General features: G+C 36.1%; 1 protein-coding gene and 1 pseudogene across 2 annotated transcripts in view; both read right to left on the bottom strand.

Annotated features, from left to right (window-relative positions):
* Mdn1 (midasin AAA ATPase 1) overlaps nt 1–20,048 on the bottom strand; it is a 142,639-nt gene that overhangs the window by 70,606 nt on the left and 51,985 nt on the right. For both annotated transcript variants that reach the window (XM_077801619.1, XM_077801620.1), the window contains exons 26-40: nt 19,825–19,971; nt 18,522–18,663; nt 16,982–17,116; nt 16,763–16,901; nt 15,986–16,124; nt 15,532–15,662; nt 13,744–13,888; nt 12,097–12,226; nt 8,524–8,742; nt 7,594–7,791; nt 5,920–6,128; nt 4,952–5,074; nt 3,052–3,249; nt 1,557–1,664; nt 1,021–1,209 (exon numbers count right to left, since the gene is read on the bottom strand). In XM_077801619.1, the coding sequence (XP_077657745.1) occupies nt 1,021–1,209; nt 1,557–1,664; nt 3,052–3,249; nt 4,952–5,074; nt 5,920–6,128; nt 7,594–7,791; nt 8,524–8,742; nt 12,097–12,226; nt 13,744–13,888; nt 15,532–15,662; nt 15,986–16,124; nt 16,763–16,901; nt 16,982–17,116; nt 18,522–18,663; nt 19,825–19,971 (2,352 nt within the window). The remainder of the gene's footprint in view (nt 1–1,020; nt 1,210–1,556; nt 1,665–3,051; nt 3,250–4,951; nt 5,075–5,919; nt 6,129–7,593; nt 7,792–8,523; nt 8,743–12,096; nt 12,227–13,743; nt 13,889–15,531; nt 15,663–15,985; nt 16,125–16,762; nt 16,902–16,981; nt 17,117–18,521; nt 18,664–19,824; nt 19,972–20,048) is intronic.
* On the bottom strand, nt 9,919–10,824 carry LOC113198037 (insulin-like growth factor-binding protein 3 receptor pseudogene; annotated as a pseudogene).

The raw sequence follows: 20,048 nt of genomic DNA, 5'->3' as shown, positions 1-20,048 counted from the left end.
AAATTAAAATACTAGGTCATAGTATGTAAATTATTTATCAATAAAAGTGTTAAAAAAAAAAAACCCAGCTGAACATTTTCTTCTAATCCAATGACTGAAAGCCACTTGTAGGTAATAAATGAGTAGTAAGCATTTGGTTGGGCTCTGAATACCACATAAGAGGATTTGGGCAGAATGAAAGGGGTGATAGATACATGTGCTATCAGCTACCAACATCTTCATGCTTCCACCAGGATGTTACTGCTCTCTAACACATGGAGTTCTGCATAGATCATTTGTTTTTAAACAGTGGGGTTTAGCAGAAAGCAACAGCAGACAAAGTAGAGAAGGCCAAGAGGGCTGGCTCTGCTATATGTGAGATTCCATGCCATGCCGCCTTGGATCCTGACCTGTAGGAAGTCATGTCAGCACTTTCTGCCTATAGCTATTGTGAGCGTTCAGTAAGACAGGACTTTAAATGCCACAAATCAAAACCAGCACAGGCTGAACACAGTGGCATGGTCTTAGTTACACGGAAGGCTGAGGGGGGAGGATCACTTGATCCCAAGAGTTTGAAATCAGCCAGAGCAACATAGTGGGACTCATCCCTTCCCCTGCCCCTCAAAAAGCATACATAGCTACAGATCCCTAATCTGAGAATTGTGCTATATTTTATTTATTAACAGTATTTTTCTTTTCATTTAAATACAGAATATCTTCTCTTGACATCTATTTAAACTTTCTGCTGGGCATCAGCTGTCTTCTCCTGCTTCTCACCTTTTTTCCAGGAAAGATGTTGAAAAACTAGGTTTTTATTACTAAAGGATAATCCTGTTTTCAGATTTGTGACCACGGGATTTGAAAGAACAAGCAAACTGTGTCCTCCAAAGCAAACTATTTTGATAAGCGAATGTTTTGTCTGTTTCCACAACTTCTAAATTTCCAAGTAGTTTACTAGGTTTGGTATTATTAGCATAAATACACTTTTTTTTGTCTTAAGATGAAATCAACTCTCAGGAAGAAACAAAGTATGAAACTCACCTTCTCCTTGTCTTCCCTGCTTCTCATTCTTTGACCATAGATTAAAAACACATGCTGACCAGGATCATAACAGCCAGGGGATTGATCAACGAGCATCAACTGACACCAACGGAAAAGGTCCCGGAGGTTGAATTCCCAGGGTCCTCCTTTTTGCCCCCATTTCTTTTCAACAGTCACTTCGAGATCAATCTATAAATAAAATATCCTTATTGAGAAACATATCCAGTATTGCATTAAGTACCATCAAATGTATTAAATACTAGAAATGAATCTGTGATCTGAAGTAGAAATTAAATACATTAACAGCTTTGATTCAGATGCTTCCTTCTCCTAAACCCAGACTTCCAAATGCCAGAAATATCCTAAAGGCATTAATATTGGCATTTACAATACAGAACTGATTTACCATCACCCTCAAACTTGTAGAATTTTATCATTTATTTTGAGAGATTGGTGATTTTGGTAGAATCCAATATTGAAAAAATGCTGGTTCAAATATAGCCAGGAAACACAGATTAATACAAGTAGGTACTTACTTGGTTGTTGAAAGCTACCATTTTTTTAACAATATTTCTGTCAATGGCTGGGAACAAAGTACTGGCAATAAACTCCATGTCAACTGCTGTAAGGGGATCCACAAAGACCTATAGAATCCAAAACGTAACATAAAGGACTGCCAGTTTCTCTTTACAAACTATGACAGATCACGTTATGTGAAGTCTTTATTTAATACTAAATATTTAACTCATATATATTAAATATATATATAATCATATCTACATTTCAGATACATACAATTCTATAAATTTCAGCTTTAGGAATTTCTATTATTGCATTTTAATAATCAAATTTTCAAATATAGAGAAACAGACATTTTGTTTTTAAGCTCTGTGCTAGTAAATTCAAAGGCAAAACATGCAATTTTTAAAATGCTTTCAGAATTCTAATTCTGGATGTTGGGTGTTAAGAATGTACATTACAAAATCTGTTCAGCTTTTCAATATGCACGAGAACTTTCCTTAATAAAATGTTAAGATATTTAGCAAATTCTTAATCATCAAGGGACACGGACATTAAGAAAAGCTAACATCTAGAGGTATTTCCAAACCTCTAAATTAGCCAAACTCTGCAAAATAGCTGTTAAAACAAATAACTTGTATATGTATACATATACATATATACTCTTACACATACATAATATACATAGATACAATATATATGCATACCCCTTTGCAAATAGGATTAAAGGCAAGAGAAATTAGAATGTTAGGGGCTAGGGTTATGGCTCAGTGGTAGAACGCTTGCCTAGTACATGCAAAGCACTGGGTTCGATCCTCAGTACCACATAAAATAAATGTACTGTGTTTAATCACAACTAAAAACCAAATATTTTTTAAAAATTAGAATGTTAATAATGATGAACTGGGGATAGTGGCTTTTTATTATTCATGGCAGATGTCTGTTCTTTCTTTATTTAAAATACATTACTTTCATTATAAAATTTGTTTAAATGTATTAATAGACACACAGACACTTGAAAAGGTCAGACAGGTTTCCAACCCTGAGTGCAGTAACAGAATCCTGAAGATTACAGTGACCTTACTCTCCACCAAATGACAAGACAACAAGTTATCCAGGTAATAGGACAAAATGATTCAAAGTAGCAGAGAGGCCAGGTGTGCTGGCATGCAAGCCTGTAATCCAAGCATCTCTGCAGGCCGAGGAAGGAGGATCACAAGTCTGCAATCAGCCTCGGCAAACTCAGTGAAACCTTATCTCAAAAAAGAGACCAGGAGTACAGTTCAGTGGTAAAATGCCTTTGGATTCAATCCCTAGTACCAAAAACCAAAGCAAAACAAAACAAAAAAACCTGAAGAGAAGTGATGATGGGAAACAGTCACATTAATATTCATCACATAAAGATAAGAAACCGATCAGTAAACTGTCTTTCATTTGTACAGTCAAACATTCTAACTGCTACTTACCAGCAGTCTTATCAACCTTTGATTTCTAAGTAATAGTGAATCTTACCTGAGTGAATCTATTCAGGAAAGACCTGGGTAAGCCCTTCCTCCCACCTCCTTGTCTAAAAGGATTCTGACACCCAAAAATCTTCGTCTTTTCATGCTGTACTTGAAAGCTCATTCCTAACTCAGGCACAAAGATTTCTCCTCGATGATCAAAACAAGCATTGAGTCCTTCCAATACAGACTGTGAAGCCAAGTTAAGCTATATGGAAAAGAGAGTGCAGATTTTTGTTTTTGTCAGTTGTATAACTGACAAAAATCAAGAGAATAATAAAGAACAAAATAAGAGAGTGGTAAATTCAGGAGCGGGAAGCTCAAACAATATTTGTAGCCAAATATTTATCAAGCCAAACGATGAGGTGATATGTATTTATTCTATTGTTCTTTATTTTACATATATACAAGACATTTAAATGAATGTTCAGATTGAAGTAAAACATGTTAAAATCTTTCTAACATTAAACCATATCCATTACATACATGCATCTATACTGTTCTAATCTGGCAAAATTAACTTACAAAAAAAACTTGCCAATATATGTATTTCACTTTAATACTCTGGGTTTTTAGAAATTTAACACTAATTATAGGCTAATAGGTAGGATTTGATAGCTCTTTATATACTTTTCAAATTCAAATTATTGTCTTCAAATGGGTTTCAAAGTCATGATATAAACAATTGGATCTACACAATTAGTTTTTACCAACAGTTTTATAAACAATTATAGAGAGTTCTCATGCAAGAAAGGAAAAGAGCCAAATGGAAGTCTTCAGATATTGAGGTTCAGATCTCCATGACGTGAGACATGGAAGGTTTTTAGGAAACAGAGAAAGTCAATTGGGAAAATGCAAACCAACAAAATAAAGTATCAGGCTACAACATATAACCATTTGACCTGTTGTGTTTACATAAGTACTACAAAGCACAAACTCCTCCGAATATCACAAATATATAACTGCTCTTAAATGTGTCCATTTCACTCCAATTTGAGTATGGTCAAGTAGCCGTCAGCTTTAAAATTAAGTTTTCCCCTTTCTTGGCTAATGAATAATCTATTAGACATCTTTTTCCAAAAACACCTGTAAAAAACCTTTCTCCTGATATTTCCCCAAGAATGGCAGGCAGCAGCTCAGCAAATGTCCAGACCTAGAAAGATACAAGTATCTAGAAAACAGCTGGGAGAATGGTGTGGAGATGCAGGCCTATAATCCCAGCAATGGAGGATTATAAATTTGAGGCCAGCCTTAGCAATTCAGCAAGATCCTCAGCAATTTAACAAGACCCCGTTCCAAAATAAAAGATAAAAAGAACTGGGAATGTAGCTCAGTGGTAAAGGGCCTCTGGGTTAAATCCCTAGCACAAAAACAAAAGAAACAGAAACAACAACAACAAAAAAGAACCAGCTGGGCCCCCTAACATCACTCTAATCATTTCAGCTCCACAAATATATCTAGCCTTCTCCTGAATTAACATACATCCTAAACAGACCCAACTCCTTATTTCTCTCTCAGACAAGATTCAGTATTTACCTTGCCTCAAGATATGATGTTCTTTATTCTGATGGATGTATTTTTGGGGGTCGGGGTGTCAGGGATTAAACTCAAGGGTGCATAACCACTGAGATAGATCCCAACACCTTTTTAGTTTTTATTCTGGAGCAGGGTCTCACTATGTTGCCTATAGCCTTGCTAAACGGCTGAGGATGGTTTGAAACCTGCAATCCTTCTTCTTTAGCCTCCCAAGCTGTTGAGATTACAGGCATGTGCCACCAAACGATGGAGGACAATTTATTCGAGTTCTGTCTCTATTTATCCATCAGCATGTTCATTCACTAAAACTACAAATAAAAGGACCACTTCCCACACATGTATTCCCATCCAAGGCCTAATGACAAGACACTCACCTCATCCAACACAACCCAATGGCCTGCCTTCAAAGCTGCCAGCAAGGGGCCATCACACCAGGCAAACTCTCCTCCCTTGCCACCCTCAACAGGTAGATCTCCTCCAAATAGGTCTGTGATGTCCTTTGAGACAGAAGAAATAGAAAAAAGCCAACATTACTTTTTAAACGAACAAGGAAGCAAACAAAAGATACTAGGTCTTAAGACCCTAAATCTGAAATAGTGAATTTTTTAGCCCTTGTCATTACGTTTTTTTCTTATACCCAAGTTAAAACTAACCACTCCCAGTACTCTTTACCAGAAGCCTAAATATAACCCAAGCACCTTCTCATCATGATGCTCATTAATCAATTTAAGCAGATGCTCAGATTAGTAATTCTGTATACTTGAAAATTTGTTGGTAAGCTTTGAAAGAAAAAACAGTAACAATGCCCAGGTCTTGCTCCCAGCCACTTACAATTTGTCACCTCTGTCCCAGACTTTTATAAGATTATTTAAAACTCATTTTCTTTCTACAAGTTGTTTTTTAAGAAAAACAAAAATGTTAAGTGAGATTATATATTGTAATAAATATAAAAATGAGTACTTGTCTTTCAAAAGAGAATGAGATTAAAATATCTAATTGAGAGAGAGCAGGGCTGGGATTGTGGCTCAGTGGCCTCAAAGGTATGAAGCACTGGATTCGATCCTCAGCACCATGTAAAAATAAAAACAAACAACCAAAAAAAAAAAAAAAAAAAAGAAAGAAAGAAAGAGAGAGAGAGAGAGAATATAATAATATTATAGGTGTGGATAATAATGAATCCAGAAGCAGACTTAGTTTAGAAGAACATATTGCTAAGATCTTTATCACCATAAGAAATATATGGAGATATTAACAATATCATAACGATTTTAAATTAGAAAACTCGATAAATAGAGATATTATTACCTACACCTATTCCAAGTTCTATAGGATAACAGCTTACCGTTTGCTCTGACAGATTGATTCGAACAAGGGTATTTCCTGAAGCCTTTGCTAATGCTCCCACCAAACTTGTCTTGCCAACACCAGGAGAACCCTCCAGGAGAATGGGTTTATTCAGTTTGGTAGCTCTTAAGAGCCTCTGGGCATTCATAGCTGTGGTGCCTGCACTGAGTGCATAGTCAGCAATGTTGTTCCTGGGCAGGACAGGTCCTTAAGGGATGAAAAACAAAGTCACATATAAACTATACATAATCAAATCCTATACACACATCAACTCAAGAATCCAACCAGTAGGTCAGTCAATGAAGTACCATATGTAAAGAAAACATGTAGCTCCTATTTCAACATCCCCCATTTTTGCATTCAAAAAATGGAATAGCCAAGAGTAAACATTTTCAACTGTATTTATAACACACCATCTCTCCATGTCTTATATACATGAACACAGGTCTAACTAGAAACACCTCTCCTTTCACAAACCTATACCTCAAATACTACCTATATTTGTACAATTCACTTTTATAAATACTTGTTTTCCTAAAGTCCAAATGTAAGCCATAAACCACATGCTTCCAAGGTTTTTAGATCACCAAGACAATTCAAGATATGTTCTCAATCCTTCAGGTAATTGAAGTGCAGGACTAATAGTAGTCTTTCAGGTTTACTATTTGTGTTTCTTGGTACACAATTGGAAGGAATTAAGCAAGGAAAACAATCTTTTCCTCACTTTTGCAATCAAAAGCAAGGACCACCCCAGTCTCAGGCTATTAAAGAAAACTGGAACTCTGAGGAAAGGTTCCACATGGTCAAAAAGCTGAGTTTACCACACAACCTCAACATACTGCCACTGTCCCTCTATATATTTCAGCACAACAATTATTAATGTAGAGAAGGAAAGAAGGAACTAGAAAACAGAGAATCCTGCTATGGAAGCAACAATCTAAAAAATTAAGAATGCTTTAGAAGATATGTAACCTATTACCTTATTTAAATATTTGGCAGAAGAATGGAGGTAGAGCTCAGTGATTGAGAACACTTACCTAGTAGCATGCACAAGACCCTGGATTCAATTCCAGTACCACACACATAACACACAGACACACACAGTAAATAATATTTGGTAGAGCCAACCTAGTTAGATGAAAGTCAGGATCAGAACTTAAACCAGGTTATTGCATTTCCCAAGTAATCACTCACTCATTCATTCACTCAGTCAACAAATATTTTCTGAATGCCTATGCTAGGCTACATGCCAGATGCCAGGGGCAGGGAAAAGAAAGATACAATTCTTGCACTCAAAGCTTCACAAATCTATGTTTGTAAAAGGCAGTGAACTCCACAGTTAAGAAATATTACAGGCTAATCGGCCTTTGTAGGTCACTTAAGAGTTTACTAACTTGAGTAATTTAGAGCTTCATTATAGGAAAGCTCAAATAGTGGGCAATGACTAATAAGCTCATTTTTAAGAAACAATTTACTCATAGATTATGTCCACACTCCTATTTTTACATGCCAGTTACATATTTTGAACCATTCACAAAATTAATTATACCAAGTCAGATTCTAACTTCAATGCTAGCTTAAAAATAAACTTGAATAAGACACATTAAAAACTCAAGTCAAATATTCATTATGTATAGGAAGAGAATAATCATTTATTTAAAATCATTCTTACCCCTTGGTATAAAAAATGGGTGGATTCCCCAAAGGTTATCTATCCCAGTGAATTCTTTGGCCTTCAGTCTATCATAAATCTTCAATTCATTTTTCTGACCTTCTGTAAGTCGGACTATCTTGGAAAGTTTCTTCATTAGAAATTTCAGACATTCTTCTCGGGCTAAGAGGGTAGTACCAAACCCAGAGGAGGTTACTCCTAAAAGACAGAGGATCAGTACATCAGGGAATAATATAATACCAAGTTCACAATCATTCAGCCAAAAAATTAGCACAGGTTCCTGGGGGAAAAGGCCTAGGGAAGAATTACAGTCTAAATAAAATTTTCAGTGTAAGCAGTCCTAAGGAAGAAGCCTGACCTGACTCTCCTTTTGCTCAGTTTATACATCATCAACAAAGAAACAAATTATTTATTAAAGTACTCCAGTCATTGACAAATGATTCTGGAGATGGAGCAACTAATGTTGCAATATTGGTAATTTTGGTTTACATTTCTAATCTTCATGGCTAGAAAAATCAGAACTAAAACAGTCAAATTTTATGAAATAAGTAAACTTAAAACATGGCAAACTAAAGAATTCTGACCATTAATTAAAAATGACCCATGTGTTAAGAATGATCCAGTGCTGCTGGAGCAAGGTCATTTTCAACAGTCTTCTTTCTACTCATTATCACACATTTATTAAGTTCCTGGGGCACCTTTCAAAAGTACCATCTTTGGGGCTGGTGTTGTGGCTTAGTGGTAGAGCGCTTGCATAGCACATGCAAGGTACTAGGTTTGAACCGCCACACCACATAAAAATAAAGGATAAAAGATTTAAAAAAGAATATGCAAAGAAAATCTACTCTGATTTTGGAAATTTAAAGTATCTGGGTTAGAGATGTGGGCTTTATTCTAAGCCCTTGCTCTAATAATTAATGGAAAACATACCTGAACCTATTCCATCTATGTACACCAGGCATGCAGCATGGACAAATGATGTCACAGTAGAGATAATCTCTGGTCTTTTCATAGCAGCTTCCTCCCCCATTATGTTCATGAAATTAACCCAGGACAGGATATCTCTGATACTGACAACACACTTGCGGCCAAACTCCTGATGGGTCAGCCAGTCGATGAAATCCAGCATCACCTCAGCTATATCAGCCCCTAAGAAACAAGGAGACACAATTTGCTTTTCATGAAACATCTCAGAACAGAAATTCACATCCTGGGGCCCAAAGATATACAAGAAGGGTCTATAGTTTTAAGAATATATATAAATTTTAAGGTATAATACAACTTTATTATATTTATATTTAAATAAATGTTTATTATACTGTTTATATTTATATAATTATATTTATATTTACAAAATATATATTTATAAATATATAATATATAAATACATATTTATATTATATAAATATAATGTTAAATAATATTATATTTATATAATATAAATATATTATTTATATTATATAAATGTTTATTATATAAGTTCCCCAACTTACAATGTGTCAACTTATAATTTTTCAACTTTATGATGGTGTAAAAGCATTCACATTCAATAGAAACTGTACTGTAAATTTTCATTTTTACCTAGGCTCATCATATACCGTATGATATTGTTGATATTCTGGACTGTGACAGGGAGTCATAATCTCCAGTTAGCCATACCATCAGATGGGTAAAAAAAACTAATTCTCTACAGTATACTGTTTTGCTAGCCCAAGACGTGTGGGAAGTTAAGCATATTAAATGCATTTTTTACTCATTTAACACCACTGCAAGCTGAGGAACATCTATATTATATTCACCACAATGAGGAATGCCACTGTCTCAGTGGCACTAAATTCAATTAATTTATTAACTTTTAAATCAGTGTATCAGTTAATTTGACAAATTAGGGGATTCACAAATGTTCTTCATGATTCAAGTTGAATGAATATTCTAATTATCAAATTTTATATTGTAAAATATTTGTCCAGGAATAAAGAAAATACTTAAGTAGTATATATAGATTCAAGAGACACCAATGAAATTTAGTATTTTTTTTTAAATTCTAAAATCATAATAATCCATTTAACTAAAGTACAAATACCAAAGAATGTTTAAAAAGGAAAAATAAAAGATGAAGTGGAAAAATTAGCACTGCTCTAATTTATGTTAAATTATAAAAAGAACACTAATTACAGAAAAACCCAAATCTGCATCCCCAGCAAAAAGCCTTTTTATTTCCTCCCACATGGCAACTCTTCCCTTTTATAACATCTCTTCCAACTCAGACTAAGACCCAAGAAATGATTCACTCCTGAGAACAGGGAAGGAACTCTTTCAGTGTCCTCATAGCCAGATTCTAGACCAGTGGGACTCTTGGCATGGATGGAAGCACACAACACTGACACAGCAGAGAATGCCACAGAAGACAAGGAAAGAGCCCAAGAGCAGCAGCCTGGAGCCACACAAAGCCTCCTAGAAGACCAGCTTGGTGAGTACAAGGCCTTTGTTGGCTCCAGACCCTAACCCACTCCTCACCCATCTTAGAACTCAGGGTTGCATTCTTGTTCTTGTGTAGGACATGGGTGGTTGGCTGGATGATAGGATTCCTGGTATAGCACTGAAATACAAATAGGTTCCTAAAGTCCTTGCTGCGGTTACATTGACTATGGTGAGATCAGCTTTCCTGCAAAAGATATTTTTGATCTCATCTGAATTCTCAGGATCTTCATTTGGAATGTTTGTGTCATGTTCCTGTCTGTCTGGACCATCTCCAGACAGTAGTAAACCAGCGTCCTTGGGAACCCTGCCACTTCCCTATAACTGTCCCATTTATGGAGCACAGGATCAGCTGGCCAAAAAACCTTGGGATAGAGATCCAGTTCCAATGAATACTAGGGCTGCACAGGCAAACTCCTGCGGTAAGAAGAAATTCACCAAGGTCCAAGTCTGAGAAACTAAGAACAAGAGGCTCAAAGTAGCACAGACCAGAGAATAATGTGGGCTAGACAGAGAGACAGATTATTCCCTGCTTGGCAGCTGGCTATGCAGAGTACAGGTGTCTGTGGTTTTGTGTATGTTTTTGTGCTGAGGATAAAAAATGCTGAAAGTTTATTAAGCCATTTTCCCCTTACATGCTTCCCTAGGATCTCTACATCTAAATCTGCTGCTGTGGCCTGGAAAGCCTATAAAGTCAAAAAGCTCCCTAAGGACAAGCTGTGGAACTCTAAGATACGTCCCTAGGCGTCCCATGCTTAATGCCCTACAGATGGTTCACTCCCCTTATGTAAAAAGCACTTTGGTGATGGAGTAAGCATGGGCAATGAACAGCAGTCACATCCTCTGCCAATCTTATCTCAATCCAAATAACTAAATAAAGAAATAAGCAGCCTACTTCCTGAGGGGATCCAGCCCCAAGACAGAGCTTAAAGACCAATTATACTGGCTTAACAACTTCTGCCTTTTCCTCTTCCTCCTTTCACTTGAATTCTTGCAATAAGTGCACCAATATAAGCAGCACAAAGTCCAACTGGTTAGATCTGAGTTTGGTATTTGGACCAACATTCACAGTATTACCAAAGAACTTATTAGAAAGGCAAATTCTCAGGTCCTATACAAAATGTAAGGAATCAGAAATAATGGGTGTGGGGCCCGTCAAGCTGTATTTCCACAAGTACCCTAGGTGAGTTTGGAACCACATTTTAGGCGATTCTTATAGTACGGGGTGACTGTCACATTAGTAGGAAATGGAGAGAAAAATTGCAAGTTTAACAAGTAACTCCAGCTGTTCAGAAACTGGAAGTTCAGTGTGGGCCCTAATGAGAAGAAGCTTATACTCAAAAGATTACAAAGCCAGTCTTTCTGGAAAGTGTAAAAGAAAGAATGGATTCCATGCAAATGAACCCCATAGCTGGCGTACTTACTTTTGAAACTGTGCTTTAGGGTAACTTAAAAAAGTTCAACATACCAAAAATTTTAAGCTCAAAGAAATAAATATCCTTTTATATTCTGTAAGAAAGGAGCCAAAATGATCCAAAAACCTATCCACTGATTTTTGGAACCAAATGTGGGTTCCAAAGTTAGCCCATTTGGTATCTAAGATATTTAGGGCTAGGGAACAGAGCATTTGCTTAGTATGCATGAGCTCAATTTTCTAGTACCAGAAACACACACCAAAGTAACACAGGCTTAAAAACAAAAGCATATAATGTCTTACTGGATATTTTAAAAATTGCTGGGGCCAGGGTTGTAGCTTAGTGGTAGAGCACTCCTCAGCGCCACATAAAAATAAATAAATAAAGGTATTGTACTCATCTACAACTAAGAGAGAGTGTGTGTGTGTTGTGTGTGTGTAAACTCATATACCCAAAACCTAGGGTAATTCTTTTATATATACACACAATACATACACACACACATATTTATGGTTTAAAACTATATTTATAAGCAAAAGTATACTCTAATATAGTATTACAAAACAACCCTCCAATATATTACCACCACCACCACCACCTGCAGGCTCACCTTTATGATCTGTTCTGGCCAGACATAATCCTGGACGAAGATTATGACTTATTATTTGAACCAAATCTTCACGCCTTGTGCTTTGAGGACACCATATTTCTGTAAAACGATTTCTTAAGGCAGGAGACAGCTACAAGGAATAGAAACTCTAATGTGAATTTAAAACCTATAAAGAAAGTCCTCATAAACTCCTAGCTATGAATCCAGCAAACAGTAATCACTTCATCTCTCTTATTACTCTACTTGTAGATAAAATTTAATAAAGACCTACTCTGTCCTGACTCCTTAAAGATATCATCTCATTAATCTCCATGATACCCTCTATAGCAGAATCATCTCCACTTTCTTTATAGACATTGTACAGAGCTGAGGCTTATAGAGTAAGTGGTGCAACAAAGCTTCCAGTCTTAGTCAAACATGAACTTTTTCCCTTTAGTAAAGGTTCTTCCTTTCACTTTACTTTACATTCAGGTACACAAACAGCTATTGTCCCCTATCAAAGGACTGGCTGAAGTACAATTAAAAATTTATTTTATCTGGCTCAAAGGGAGTGAAATTATCAACAGGCATATGAATGTCTATCTGGTCTACCACAGAAGGAGCAGGAACAATGCTAATAGGAGTGGCTCACTAATGGCCTAGTGAATGTGTGTTTCTCATTACTCTCCTAGATAACCAGTGCTTATGATATTCAAGATATTACCTCATTCTGCTTGTTAGGCATGCAAAACCAAAAGACAGTTTTTCCTCAGGTAAAAGGTGGCAAAAGCTTCGTCTTAAGGAAAACTTGGGTAAGTTAACATGAACCACCTTGAAAATCAGATCTCTCTGTTGTTACTTTAACCTGCCAAGTGACCAGTGTTCATATTTTTAAATCCAAAACTATGATGCATAGTATTCCTTCTCTTCAGAGCATTTCTTGGAGCACTGTGATATTTCTTCTATGCTACTAAGAAAAACTAGGCCCCAAATATCATGTTCACATTTTACGCACCCGCCAAATTACCTTCATTTGAGATCAAGTCCTGTTTTCCTTCATTATTCCTAATTTATTACCAAACTACCCTCCCACTAACTTTCACAGACTGGAATCTGGCACATAATGATGACTTCTCCACTAAAATGCTGCACAAACCTAAAAGCCACAGAGTTTTCGGTTTCTGGGAGAATCTGAACACAACCTAAACAAAAGATGTTTAAACAGAGATGGCAAAACCAGAAAAGGTTCCAGGCTGTGATTTTGTTGTTATTGTTGCTTCAAAAATCATAAAATCAGACTAGTGTCTAAGATTACAGAATTTAAAAGCAGAGGTTGAATTTAAAGTGTAGTTACAACTTTTCTTATTCATAAAACTGAAAAACAAGTTTCACACAGAGATCTTGGGAACACTGTTAGGGTAATATAAGTAAAGGGCTAAGCAAATACTGAAACAATGACATTTTAGGCACATATACAAAGTGAGATGGCAAATCTCACATACTTATATGTCAGATTTTTGTCTGTATGATAATAATTCCAAAGATTTTTTTGATTTTTCACCTATTCCCCACTTCTTACCCACCATCAAATTTCAAATATATTATTGCATGTTGTATTTATGGGGTTAAAACTAGAAAGAAATCATACTTCAGGAAGCATAGCTTTACCTCTTTTTTTCCGAAGTCACCCCCAGGGTTCATGGTTGCTAAGACTCGGAAATTTTTCCCAGCAGTCAACAGCTCTACCTCATTATCCTTATCCTCTGGGCTGCCCTTTTCAGCTAACACCAGAGACTTTTCTACTTCAAGGACACTAAAAGAAAAGTTGGAAAAAAATAAGAAAAGGTTTATGTATTCTACTTTGTAGTCTTTGATGTTCTTTAAGAGGAAAAAGTTATCTTCTCTGCTGAGCTTTCAATTTAGTTAAGGGGCTCCTATCACAAATTTTAAAATGACTCACCATCCCAATTTCTGTAGAACAGGAAATATTTCTCATCAATAGAAAAAGGACTCCTATTTTACATGGTCCCTATTAAGGCAAATTTTGCTTTAACAATAGGTATCTCATATGCAAATGACCATAATGAACGTTATTCATAATAACCAAAAATAGAACAACATCAAATGGCAAATGGATTTTTTAAAAAAGCAGTATATGCAAAATTATTAGGAATAAAGAGGAACAAACGAATATGCAGTAATATGGATCAACTTCAAAACATTAATACAAAATGAGACGAGACCATTTCTGTGAAAGATTCAGAAAATACCAATCTATAGAGAAAGAAAGTAGATTAGTGGTTGCCTGAAGCAGAGAGTGGAATCAAAGGAGTTAATAAGTGTAATGCACACGAAGGATCCTACTAAATGATGAAAATGTAAAACTAGATGGTAAGGATTGCACAACTTAGTAAATTTATTAAATCACTCGATGCACATTTAAAATGGGTACATTTTAGCTGGCTGTGGCTGGTTATCCCAGATGCTCAAGGCTAAGACAGCAGGATAGAGAGTTCAAAGTCAGTTTCAGCAATGGTAAGGCACGAAGCAACTCAGTGAGACCCTGTCTATAAGTAAAATACAAAATAGGACTGGGGATGTATCTCAGTGGTTGAGTGCCCAAGTTCGATCCCTGGTAATATAAGTTAACACAAAATGTAACATAACATAAAATGGGTACATTTTATGGTATGCAATTATACCTCAAAAAGGAGAAAAAGAGATATAAGTACATCATGACAATTATTATTCTAAGGTAGTGAGATGCCTTTATACCTATGATCATGAACTAGGATTCTGATGTTAGTTCTTTTAAAATTTTAAGAGAATAGACACATAACATGTCTCTAAGAGAATTTTAACTCAGACTAATTTTCTCATTGTTTTTAATTCTTTTGGTACTAGAGATTAATTGGTCCTAGAGGAGCTTAAACTAGATGTTTAAATGAGCCACATCTCCAGTCCATGTTATATTTTGTTTTGAGACAGGGTCTCACTAAGGTGTTTACAGCTTCACTAAGTTGCTGAGGCTGGCTCTGAACTTGCAATCCTCTTGCCTCAGCCTCCCAAGTCACTGGCATTACAGGTATGCTGCACCACCCCCGGCTAGGCTCATTTGTTTTAGACCTACCGTGGATAATCTCATGTTTGTGGTTAATGATAGTATTTTTTTAAAAGTCTCTTAAAAAAAAAAAAAAAAGGAAGTTCATAACCCACTTGAATCAAATGTATGAAATATGATATGTCAAGAGCTATGTAATGTTTTGAACAATAATAATTTTTTTTAAAAAAAGTCTCTTAAAGAAAACCCTGAGTGCCACAAGAAATAGTAAGTCATCAACATTTTCAAACATTTATGATACATCAATGAGGAGCATTACTGTGCATAAAACTGTTATCTATAAAAACCAGGTCAACAAAATATCAGGCACAAGGCAAACCTTCTCACATATGTACCTATTGAGTCTTTCCAGGACAGAATCGTCAGCTAAGGAAATCTCATCCAAGAGAAAAAAGCTGTCTTCTTTCATGGCCAGAACCAGAGGTCCATCATGCCACTCAAAAAGTCCTGATGTATCCATTTCTTCCTACAATTTGGCAAAAGTGGAGGGAATTAATGAGCAAGAAGATCCACAAGACAATACACATGTAGACAATACACAGATAGTTACTGTTTGCTAGGGTAAAATGGCCACTCTGCAAGAGTGTCTGAGGGTCTGAGAACAAGACAAAACCTGTAACACTGGACAACTGTGGAAGCCCCTTGTAGACCAGTGAAGATTCAAAGATAAGATATGCATATATAATCAAACTGAATCCAGAAACCCCAACATAAACAAAATCACAAGCAGACTCATTACACAGCCAAATGTGGTTCTCTGAACACATCAACATTTGCTACTGGACAAACCTTGTCACTTGTTTTTTTTCTCACTGGCCGTAGCCCTCCCAAGAAATCAGATGTTTCCATGTTTAAATGGCAGTTAACTGAATATAATTTCTGATTTGTCAAGGCTGCAAACATCTGGCAAATTGTTGTCTTCCCACACCTATTAGAAAAATGAACCAGATTAACAAGGAGCATACATATACCAAATACATACTCTATTCACAAAGACACCTTTAGCAAAAGAGGGAACCATATTGAGAACTTCTTTGCAATAGGAGACAGCGCTAAAAAATGCAAGATCTCTGTACCAAGCTCACAGTGCCCCTCTACATAAAACACTAGTGCCCTCTCATATTTCTTGTCTAGTCATGCACGGTGAGAATTCCACCCTTTCCAAGTTGTACCAACAACCACAAGGGAGGAGAAAGAAATCTACTACTTATAGATTTCAAAATACTACCATGTCTGCTCTTCTCGTCTACATGAGTGAATTAAATGGACAAAAACAGCCCCCAATGATAATGAGAAAAGAAATCATTCTTTTTCACAATGAATCTAGTCTGAAGGTAATGAAAGGAAACAATGACACCTTCTAAGAAACGAAGGAAGGAAGGAAGGAAGGAAGGAAGGAAGGAAGGAAGGAAGGAAGGAAGGAAGGAAGGAAGGAAAAAAGAAAGAAAGAGTGAAGGGAGGAAAAGAATTCACAAAATGTTTTCATGATGAGTCTTCAGAGTAACTCAAGAAATCCCATGGGAACTGAACCAAACCCTCTCAACAAGTTATGTCACAGAACTTTACCCTGTGTCTCCAACCAGCAGCACTGGTTCTCCAAATTCCAATGCCCTTCCCACCAACACTGCAAGTCTCCGCATGTTTTCAGTCCACACAATATGGCTGAACTTAGACTCCATTGTAGACATCTGGGTAGACAATTTACCTATTCAAGATACAATAAGTATTTAAGTTCTAATGATTACAAGTTGATTCATATTCGTTTGGGACTTTTAGCATACTCACCCAGTAATTTTTGGACATTTTCTTTGGAGAAAAGTGATGGAGGATGCAATTTTTTTTTCAAATGCTTTTCAAGGACTTCTTGAATCACATTAACCTCCTCCTGCTTCCTGACTCGGCCTGCCAGAAGCATAAAACCTGAAGATTTGGGGAAGGGGGGCATAAAAAAAGGAAACCATCAAGTATATGGTGGTAATATCAAAGGATAAGAACTGAAGATGTAGTTCAGTGGTAAAGCAGTTTCTTAGCATGCATTAAGGCCCTGGATTCGATCCCCAGCACCATGAAAACAAAGTTAAAATTGGAAGATTAAGAAAAATGGAGCAACATCAACTCTTATATCTTGCTAGTGGAGTGGAAACCTAAAGAACTGCCTAGGAAAGTTTGGAGAGCCTGTTGTAACAAACCATATGTCTGCCTTATGCCCCAACAATGTGACTGTGGGCACCCCCAAACACAAATGAATACATAGGACACATATAGGAATGTATAGAGAAGTTTTATGCAAAATAGGTAAAAATTAAAATGATCCAAATATTCATGAACAAGAGAATGTATAAATAAATTGTTATCTCCACATAACAGATTACCATGTGATATTTAAAAAAATAATGAAGTCCTGATACACCTAACAGCATAACTGAAACTTATATCAGGCTGAGTTAAAGTCAGACCTTAAAGAGTATATACTCCATGACCCCACTCAAGTGAGGTTCATGCATAAACAAAATGAATCAGTTGTGACAAAAGTCAGAGTAGCAGTTACATTCAATTCCAAGAGACAAGAAGGTACCTTCTGAGATTTGGAAAATCGTGATTCTCAGCAGAGGTGAAAAGTTATATTGGTACATTCCTGTATAAAAACGCTTTACCATATGTAATATTTCAATGAAACTAACATTTTAAAAAACGTGTTCCTCTTCATTTATTCTTTACCAGTATTGAAGATAAAAGGAGCAAAATGTGTTCAAGGCCCTGGGTTCAATCTTCAGTGAGAGTCAAGTAAGTGAGAGAAAGAGAGGAAGAATGGGTGGGTGAGTGCATAATCACGTACATAAAACTCTCATGGTCTAATTTTATTTATTCTTCTTATTTAACCCATTAATGACTCACTAGCACTTTTCAAATCAGAAGATTCTAAAATGCTCTCCCTTATATTCTCAGAGAGTAACATAAACTCTTCCATGAATTAAACCAAAACAACCAAACCTAAGTCTGAACTCTCCAGTATCACTGAAGATAAATGTCCCACAACGCTACTACCACCATTTGTCTAAAATTCCCAAAGGGGTTATGCCCATATGCTGACTCCCACATGTGGCCATTTGAAGCAAAGTAAGAAAACCTTAGTAACTAATGCATATCAGCACAGAGGCTTGCAGGAATTGAACAGCTTACAAAAGCAATTAGGACTTGAGGGAGATATGCTCTGTTTTAGGAATGTCTAGGAAAATGTATATAAGAATTTGGGCAAGATTTGTTTTAACAAGAAGCAAGACACTTGACCTACTTATATTTTGAAAATATCTGATTGAAAGCATACCATCATTGGCTAAATGCTGTAGCCAGTCATATTCCTTCTCGGTTTGCTCTGCCAATCTGTATCTTTCAGCCCATCGAAAAAGATCACGAAGGGTGATGAAGCCCTGCTTTCCAGCGAATACTGAAGAACTTCTGCGGTAGGACTATTAAAATGCAAACCAAGTGAAAAAGAGCACTGGTTGTGCTAAATGGTAACTTACATAAAATTCCTAACAAACTTCAACTACAATTAAAATGATTTCATTGCACTGAATAAGACTGAACTTTTCAGAAATGTAAACAGACTAGATTATAAGTGCCTGAAGTTCAAACTCATGAATAAGTGAAGAACAAGAATAAGCAATGGGATGCCACATCTCATACACCATACAGAAATAGAGAAATAATAATACCAATTATCAAAAAGGTAAAAAATTAGTCCCATAATATAGGACCACAATGCTAAGAGTATTGATTATTACTAGTTTTCTGGAAAGTAATTTGACAATAAACACTTATAATTCTGTAAAATAAGTGTTTTTTTAAAAAAAATCAACTGAAATAGGATGCAGTGGTATATGTCTGCAATCCCAGCTGTTTAGAAGACTGAGGCAGGAAGAACCATGTTGGAAGCCAGTCTGGGCAACACAGCAAGATGACAATGAAAGAGAAAAAAAAACTGTTCTGTAAGTTTGCAGATGACAAAAGGGACCCTTACAGAAAGAATCTCTTTAATTGTCTATTCAAATGACCATTTCAAAAATAAAATTGTGGGCTGGGGATGTGGCTCAAGCAGTATTGCGCTTGCCTGGCATGCGCAAAGCGCTGGGTTCGATCCTCAGCACCACATACAAATAAAACAAGTTGTGTCCGCCGAAAACTAAAAAAATAAATATTAAAAAATTCTCTCTCTCTAGAAAAAATAAAATTGTAGTTTGCCTATGCCTTCTGTACCAAGCAAAATGCTCCAACCTTATACAAAAATAGTAAAATGTCATCATATATAAATACCAAAAAATTTTTAAGATGATGCAAAACTGTTGGTTTACCAAAGAACCAAAAAATGGGGGCTGGGCTGCAGCTCTGTGGTAGAGTGCAAGTTTATTAGCATATACAAGACTCTGGACTCAATCCTCAATTCCAAAGATATTAAAAAATAAGCAACAAAAATGGGTATAAATAAGATGAATTTAGATCCTTATTCTATAAAAATAAATAAAATGGATGGACTTATTTCTACCAACAGAAGTAGTCAAATTCTGATCGCCAAATCTAATCAACATATCCTATCTAAAACTAAGTTTGATCATGAGGAAATGAAATACCTGAAGGTCCAGCATGACTTTAACTAGTTTGCTGCAATAGGAGGGTGGCAAACTACACCGCTTGTGTAAAATTGTTTCTAACTCAGAGCTAGGCAATTCATCAAAGTGCAATTCCACAAACCGATTCCTGAAGGCTCTAGAAAGCACCTGGGAAACACACAGAAAAAAATACAACAAAATAGGCCTTTTCAACCAATTCCCCCAAAGAGATGTTGTTGTTCACC

Source organism: Urocitellus parryii, chromosome 8 (genome assembly GCF_045843805.1).
Source record: "Urocitellus parryii isolate mUroPar1 chromosome 8, mUroPar1.hap1, whole genome shotgun sequence".
NCBI lineage: Eukaryota > Metazoa > Chordata > Mammalia > Rodentia > Sciuridae > Urocitellus > Urocitellus parryii.
This window is presented reverse-complemented; position numbering and strand designations above follow the sequence as displayed.